The 8,909-nt window shown below is 40.0% G+C and overlaps 1 protein-coding gene across 1 annotated transcript in view; it reads right to left on the reverse strand.

The window, feature by feature from the left end:
• Positions 1–4,131, reverse strand: part of LOC114626620 (zinc finger protein 431-like) — a 10,355-nt gene extending 6,224 nt beyond the window's left edge. The window contains exon 1 of the mRNA XM_028774079.1: positions 4,043–4,131. Coding sequence (XP_028629912.1) covers positions 4,043–4,045 — 3 coding nt within the window. The 5' untranslated portion in view covers positions 4,046–4,131. The remainder of the gene's footprint in view (positions 1–4,042) is intronic.
• Positions 4,132–8,909: the final 4,778 nt, after the last annotated feature.

The following is an 8,909-nucleotide window of genomic DNA, read 5'->3' on the forward strand; positions in this document are numbered from 1 at the left end:
AGAAGGAGAAGGAGAAGGAGAAGGAGAAGGAGAAGGAGAAGGAGAAGCAGAAGCAGCAGCAGCAGCAGCAGCAATTATAGGACATCACTGCTCCTAGGTGTGGTGGAGTAGAAAATTTATTCTCTCTACAAAAGAGAGAACATAGGCAGACCCAATTATATCTGGGATAGTTTAGAGTAGACTTGACACTGAACCTTGTGGAGAGGTAGGATGGGAGAATGAAAAGTCAGACCAAGAGATCAGAATGAAAAATACCAATCCACAATGGTTGGATGGCATAAGGAATGGCAGCAGGGAGACTGGCAGTCCTACTCTTGGGCTAGAGGGTGAGGTATGCAATCAATACTCTGTAACAGGAAAGGACTGTGGTCTGATGAGAGAACCAGACAGCCAGGTTTGCTTTGATTTGCTAAATATGCCCCTCAGCTCCTTGTCCCAGAGTTTCAGACTTAACACCAGGGAGAAAGCAGAAGGAAGAAATGATGATTATACTCTCAAAGTTTATTTTTAAGAGTTAAAGTACACTTTATGGTCCAATATTTTTGAGAAACTAAACATATGTACTAGAGAGTACCAAGTAGCACTCACATCTTTTCTCTTACACTGTGTATGTTCACACAGGAATAATAACATTCCTGTTAGGCACAGTCACATGAGTTGGTCTCGATCTTCTTTTGTTTGAACTAGTGAAAATACAGAAAGTTGGTTTCTAGATATAAGTTCTGTTCCTCATTTAGATTCCTCATTTTCCTAATCTGAGAAATCAAGATGGCCAGTATAGAAAATAACGCACTGTCTAAAATTGATTACGTGACTACTCATGGTTAAAGCCAAGTACTGCAAAAGCAAAGTAGCCTCACCTTCCTTCTTCCTCCTCCTTTTCTGTGTAGTAATTATACCAGCTTCATCTTTGGTCAGTGAACTCAATTCTTTTTGTTTGTTTGTTTGTTTGTTTGTTTGGTTTTTTTTTTGTTGTTGTTTTTTCGAGACAGGGTTTCTCTATATAGTTCTGGCTGTCCTGGAACTCACTCTGTAGACCAGGCTGGCCTCGAACTCAGAAATCCACCTGCCTCTGCCTCCCAAGTCCTGGGATTAAAGACATGTGCCACCACCACCCGGCTATGAACTCAATTCTTATATAGGTCTCTCTTTATTTGTAATCTCCTCACCCCTAATCCGGGGAGGTTTGACAACACTCATTCTCTGGTGTTTTAGTCTCACTGATTAATCACAAGCCAGACTGAAAGGAGTTGTAGGACAGTTTTCCAAGCATTGGGCAGCAGAGGAAGGTTCAAGTGTTCAAAGGAAGTCCTAACTACATGGCATAGGAAAGCCTGAGCTACAGGAGATGTTTCTTTAAACAGACAGATATGAAATCTCTTTAAAAAAAAAAATGAGATTCTTAATTCCTGGGAAACAATGGATAACAGAAACAAGTAAGAGATCAGAGCACCTATGAATAAAGAAAATGAAATTTAAAGACTAATAACAAAAATTGACGCCAGGCAGTGGTGGCGCACGCCTTTAATCCCAGCACTTGGGAGGCAGAGACAGGTTGATTTCTGAGTTCAAGGCCAGCCTGGTCTACAGAGTGAGTTCCAGGACAGCCAGGGCTACACAGAGAAACACTGTTTTGAAAAATCAAAATAAAAATTGACTTTTCAAAAGAAAAATATAAATGAAAAAACATATTGGTATACTGACTTCAAAAAAGAGGAGACCCTTCCTAGTAGAGGTAATGACATTAATAAGATGGTGTTTGTCCTTGCCCCTATGTGCAGTGTTAACTGCTGAGATCTATAACATGACACACAGCTACATCTAATGGCATGTGTTTTAAATTTCTGAACCAACATAAATATGTCAGCTAGGATTGCTCATATCTATATACTACCTATCCGAAAAACAAAATTCATTTTCCACTGGCTCAAGATAAGCTGTCCAAATTAAACACCCACCAATCTAGTTTAATTTAAACACATGTAATATTAAATGTACATTGTGAAATTATGAAATTATTCATCCTATCTGAATCTGGTCCTACTCCAGAATACTGACACCTGCAGCTGACTCTCATAACTTTAGTCTGTGATCTAGCTATTGCCTGCCCTGTTTCACCTGACAGTAAATAAAGTAAACCATTCCTCCTGTTCTCATCTGAAGATGGAAGAAATGGACAGTTCATTATATGATTCAAATGAGCAAATTTAAATTGTTGTTGTGCTGCATTCTTTTAATTCAAGAATTTATGAATTTTCATCAAGCAAAAAGCAAGGGTATTGCCCTGGAGAGCAACAGAGATCAAGGTTATCTGAGTCAACAGAGCTTGTCTTAGAAACATCTCTATAAAAGGAAGAAGATGCAGCTCTCCCAGAATTACTATATCATCCCAGAAAGAAATAACTCCACATACAACATTAAAACATTAATTATAGAAAATCTCCTAAATGACAGCATGGATTCAGCCCTGACTAATTCTCAAAGAGGAGTCAACCAAAAACAGGTTTTGGATACTGACATCCATAAATTTGCTTCTGGTTCAAGCCCCAGTTATTTTGAACAATATCAATATGGACTAGAGATTGTAAGTCCTATTTAAGACAGCTATGAGATTTACACAGCAAAGATCCCCAGAATCATTGATTAAGTGCATCAGAGCCCTGAAACAGCAGGTCAGTTTTCAGTGATGGGTTCCTGAGTTGGAAGTGAAGATGAGAAAGACAGGAAACGTAGAAGGTAGAATGTACAACAGCTGTGGTGGGGAGAACTTGCACAAGCTATGTCTATGTCAAGTAAGTTTCTTAAAACTAACATCTTGTATATTACTTACAGGGGATAAAGGGAACGAAATGGAGACTTCTATGAAGGCAGCAGTAACTATCATACACTGGGACAAATTCAGGAGAAGTGTAATAAAACAATGCTGCACAAGGGAATCCATGACTGACCAAGCCCACAGTTGACTTGGGACTGATAACCATATCATCCTATGCTGGACAGAGTTGGAATCTCAGGATCTGAAGTTTCTCCTCCCCAAATGCCCTGGCCTCCTAGCTTTATCACCTCTGCCAGCCCTAACCCTGGCTTAGGAGAAAGAGCACTGTTTTCTATTCAGTACACCAGGGCCTCAGGTAAAGCTCCTAAAGCTTAAGGCTCCAGGCTGTTAAGGGGCTAGAATTTAGGAAGGAGATATGCAATTCTCCATACATTAGGATCAAGCCTTATTAGATTGGACCAGCCCACAACACACAGTGTTGTCCTTTTGAAAGAGATGTCACCAGGTATAGTCCTGCCCTTATGGCAAAACTATGCTTTTCCCAAGAAAACTGGATCTTTATGGTACACCAGGCCTTAATGTTGGCTGTGACCCTATAAAGCCACATTGAGCATCTTGTTAGCAGCCTGTTCTTTGATATCAGCATGAGCCTAATGGCTGACTGTAAATCAGACTTGTCCCCTTTGTTAAGGTTTGGAGACTAATGTCTGGAAAATCTTGGTAAGCAAACAAGTATACTACAGTACTGATTTTTAACAGGACTGCAGTTTTAGCATACTACTTTGTTGTCAGGTGTTTTACAGGCAGTCCTACCTCAGATAAATTCTAAGTGTCACTTAATATTTCCTAAATGTTAGTAATTCTTTATATCATCAGTTCTACACTTGTACATCACAGCTGAATACTGGAGTGATACCCCACACACGAGATTTCGTTTTACAGCCATCACAACACCAACTCCAAGTGGAACTTACACCTACAAAGTTAACCGTTAAGAGCAGAACTTAGAGAATAGAGAAACAGGGCTCTAACGTTTGGCATCATGCCAAGTACATTTCTACACACAAGCCACTGCTGCAATGGTTTTGTGCAGATGCTCCCATAATAAAGTTATTCAGAGGCCACAGCCAGGTACAAAGCCGGGTACAAAAGGCTGCATGTGTCTGGCTGCTGTTTACCATCCAGACACTGGGAAGACCCACTACGCATTTGTACTTTGCTAAGCAGTTTCCGCCTCCCGTTCGTGGGAGATGGCCTTGCACTTACCATGTCTGGAGTTCTGACGTTGCCGAGCTCCCCTCACAGCACCCAGCAGACACACTCAGAATGTTTCACCCAGAAACACTCATGCCGGCTGAGTTACAGGAAAAAAGTCGCGGGCTTGTTACCCGGAAGTGCCGCCTCCTTTTCTGACTTGTGGTCCATGTGGAGGTTCTGATTGGCTAGCGAGACTTGAGTGACATAATCACCAGTCTTAGGGTTAGAGTGTCTTAAAGAGACATAGCATAGTGTTTCCAGCTTTGGCCAAGCAGTTCACAGATCTTTAGATCTGAAGTTCTGTAGCACAAGTGCCTCTCCTCCAATAGCTTATTTGTCCTGCCATCCAGTTCCAGGGAGAAAATAAGATTTCACACCCCTGCTTCTCAACTGCCTGCTTCTACCCATGTGGGCAGTGACACCGTGTTCATTGCTTTGCAAATGTAGAGCTTTCCTGAACTCCCATCAGAGCACTCAGGAGGTCCTTCCACTTCATCCTGCTGGATTCACAATGGATGATTCTCACAGTCAATAAATCAGATTACAGTGGAGTTACTAATCTGTCCCACATGTGGACAGGTGGCAAGAATATTAAAAATAAGTGACAGACACCTTGGAGCACTCTTGTTAATCAGCTGAAAGTGCTCAGAGAGTCTGTAAAATGAGTACAGCAACAACAACAAATCCACAGCTATATTATATATAGTAAAGTTTCTCCAGATGACTAGAGCTGATAGAATTAGTCTCTGTTATGTAGAAAATGCATTTATTAGGTGTCTCAAAGGCTGCGGTTCAACTAGTCTAACAATGGCTGTCTACAAATGGAAAGGTTAAGAATCCAATAGTGGTTCAGTCCATGTGGCTGGATTTCTGAGCTGGTCTTCAATATACACCTTAATTTGTAAGATAAGCGCTATTGTCGGAAAATAAAATAAATAAACAATAAAAACAACAACCACAACAAAAAGTTGGTAACCAGAGGTAGGGAATAAGACAAAGAGAAAGAGCTACCATCTTCAAAGTCCTTTACATATGTAGGCTGTCACCATGAAGAGTGGCCTAGGTGAAAGGTGGATCTTAATACCCCAAATGACACAAGTTAAAAATACTTTCCCAGTTTGAAAACTTTAATTACAAAAAATCCTGCACAGTACCCAACTCTTTGAGTTTTATTTAATTCCAGATTTGTTCCATTTGAGTACCAAGAGTATCTAACACAATAGACAACACAGAAAAGCTGAGAAAGATTTTTTTCCTGTATCAGGTAAGGAGAGCATAGGAGCCATTTCCAAAGCAATGCCTTTCTTCAAGAAAGGGAGCAGTGAAATGTTACTGAGGTATTCTAGATACATTTACACATAGGTTTGCCTACTCCTATGAATGTTAAGTTCAATCCTTTTCTGAACATGATCAAATGTAAAAGCTGAGATATTTAAGGGTATTCTTACCTCAAAGTCATCCAGAAATATATGTAAATAGTAAAAATGGTGGACAGAAATGCATATGGAAAGTTCATCTTGTATTACAAGATCTTAGCTGAAAATCAAGGGACAGCTGAGAGCTCATATTTTGAACTTCAGATAAGAGGGAGTTAGCAATATGGGCATGGTCAGAAGATATTAAAGCCTGAAAATGCACCCTTGTGTCACACCTCTTCCAAAAAGGTCACACCTGTGCTGCTTCCCAAATAATTCCACAAACTAGGAAATATGTATTTGAACATATGTGTCTATGGGTGCCATTCTCATTTCACTTCCACATGTTTCCTAAAAGTGAAAACAACTTTTTATCTGATTTCACTGTACCATATCCTTAAGAGAGGCTCTTATGTTTTCAACCTTCAATGTTAAAAATGAAACAATCCTTTCCAGAAAAAAAATCACAGTATTGTAAAGAATGAAAAGACCAAACGAGGACAAAATTCAACAGGGATAATATCAAAACTACTTGAACAAAAGTTCTTGTTCAGCATCTTGAGATTATGATGAAATTGCCTTAACCACAAGGTCTTAGGTATTCCCACTCTTTCTGCTCTGTCACCTGAAGCACACACAGTTTCCAGAAACTCCACTGTCTTCCTGCAGCTTTTCTCAAAGCTGGTCTTTGTACCTCAAGTCTGTTATGTCTAGTATTCTCTTTTATTTTATTGAAAGTGGGTGAGAGGGCTACAGGGATCACTCAGTTGTTAAGAGCACTGTTCAATCCCTTCTCATTTCCTAGCACTCCAATGGCAGTTCACTAGTCACACTTCTATCAGATAGTTGGGTATAAGCTGGTACCTGGCATTGACTTGGATGGTTACATAAATAAGACATCTTCTGTAAGTGCTGACTTCTAGATTTAAAAATTAGTGATATCAAAGTATACCTCTGTTGCCAAGGACCACGCCTGGACTTGGAGGGGGGAAGAGAAAGAAGATGCATTTGGGGGCAGAAAAACAAAGGACTGGCAGTCACATTGTCAGTTCAAGCTATCCATCTATGCTCTGTGGAGACAGTGTTCCAGGCAGCTTTCCCTATGATCTGCTTTCTCTCTGATCTGTTTTCTCCGGCGATCTCTAGACAGCTGTCTGTCTATTTCCTGCTAGAGACCGAGGTGAGCAATGAGAGCCAGATGGCTGAGTTTGTAGCTGGGACCTTTTGAGGTCTTGGACTGGATGGCCTGAGGCTTCACAAGGGCCTTGATGGCTTCTGCATTGGCACTCACTGCCTTTGCATTGTTGGCCTGCATCTTCTTCAGGCCTTTCTTGTTGTGCTTCTTGGCAAAGTATATGTTCCTCAGGAACTTAAGGTCAACCACCTTTAGAGATTCATATCTTTGTGACCGGGGTTTCTTGATGTAATTTCTGTGTCATTTGTTGGACTGGTTGTGTGTGGTCTGATTCTCGGACTTGGCCATGTCTGCATGGTAACCCAAGTTTTGAACTGCACCTGGGCCCAGAAGAGCTCCACACATCCCTTTATCTCCTTCCTTAGTATCTTTCTGAGAAGTTGACTTACAACACACCTCCTTTTGTTCCTATATATTCCTCAAGTTCCTCATAATTTATATTACATCATTATTAATTGAGAAAAAAATTTTGAACCCATGTTTTTACAGGTCTTTTCCAGAGCTTTAAGGGCTGTCCTGAAGGTTGCAGCATTTACTATTTTGCTGAGATATTAGCCACACTTTTGCCTCTAGGGCTTGTACTGTCTCTGATCCACATGGAGTCATTAACGCTGACAGGGAGAACATTCCTTAAAGGAGAAATGCAAAATATTACGTACATTAGTTTGCAAACAAGCTTTATGCTCATAGCTGTCTTTGACTCTCTTGAAGGCCCACATCCACTGTCCTGTTCTAGGGGAAGGAAGCATGCCATTCTGTCCCCACCAAGTCCATGGTGTACCAGGCTCTCTGTCCTAAAGGGAATATCAAAAGATTGTTTGGTGATTACTGTCTTTAACAGTCAGTTGCGGCTGGGCATTGGTGGTAAATGCCTTTAATCCCAGCACTTGGGAGGCAGAGACAGGCAGATTTCTGAGTTTGAGGCCAGCCTGGTCTACAGAGTGAGTTCCAGGACAGCCAGAACTTCACAAAGAAACCCTGTCTCAAAAAACCAACCAACCAACCAAACAAACAAACAACCAACCAACCAACCAAACAAACAAACAAAACAGTCTATTGCAACATGTAATATAAAGAATGAAAGTATATTCTAGTAGTTTATATATTCAGGGGAAATATTCCATTATGGTAGGCAACTTTGAGGACAATGTTGGGAATCTAGTTTGATAACTGGGCAAGAGGTCAAGAATTAGTCAGCAAATAGAAACATAAAATGGCTATTAAACTTCAGTACTTGACAGCAATACATTTCTCAAAGGAGGCTCCATTTCTTATAAGCTGCACACATCTGTAAAACAGTACTGTTATTTTGGGATCCATGATTCTTGAAACACATTAACTCTGGAGGATTGAGTGGCCAAACGTACACCATCTTGGAACTGGCCTCTATCTTAAAGAAAAGAAAATCCTGAGAACTTGAGCTGCAGTTGAACACAAGCTATACTCACATACCAGAAAGGACCTCACAGCTTCTCCTTGGTCAGAGTTACTCCCTAACTACTTCCTAGCAACAGTTGATTAAAGATTAGTGTGGTTGTTTCTGATATACTTTCAGATCATTTGTAATTTTATATGGTCTTGTTTCAGAGCACCTACCTTTCGGCTCATGTCATTCTGTTAAATGGCTCACAGGCTGCAGTTCAACTAGTCCAACAATGGTAGTCTACCAATGAAAGGATGTAGAATGAAATAGTGGTTCAGTCCATGTGGCTGGATTTCTGGACTGGTTTTCAGTTCATACATAAATTTTGAAAAATTGGCTCTAATGCCAATAAAAAAATACGAAAAACAAGCAAACAAACAACCTGACAAATGACAACAAAAAATTCACTAGGCAGAGTTAGGGCAATAGGACAAAGAAAAAGATCTACCATCTTCAATGTTCTTTATATATGTAGGCTGTTACCACAAGCCATGTCCTAGATTAAAATTAAAGGTTGATCTTATCATCCCCAAACTCCCAGATTAAAAATAGTCTTCTGAGATCTAAAGCTATAATGAAGTAAAATCCCTCATAATACCCAAACTCATTGGGTATTAGTTAATTCCACACGTGTTCAATTTGAATGCCAAGAGTAGCTAGCCAACAGACAAGGTAGAACAACTGAGAAAGTTTTTTTCCTGTGGCAGGTAAGGAGAGTACAGGAGCCATTTCCAAAGCAGTGCTTTTCTTCAACAAAGGGAGTATTGAGATTTTACTTAAGGAATCTGGATATAATATATAATATATAATATATAATATATAATATATAATATATAATATAAT

Source organism: Grammomys surdaster, unplaced genomic scaffold (genome assembly GCF_004785775.1).
Source record: "Grammomys surdaster isolate TR1022 unplaced genomic scaffold, NIH_TR_1.0 238, whole genome shotgun sequence".
Lineage (NCBI taxonomy): Eukaryota > Metazoa > Chordata > Mammalia > Rodentia > Muridae > Grammomys > Grammomys surdaster.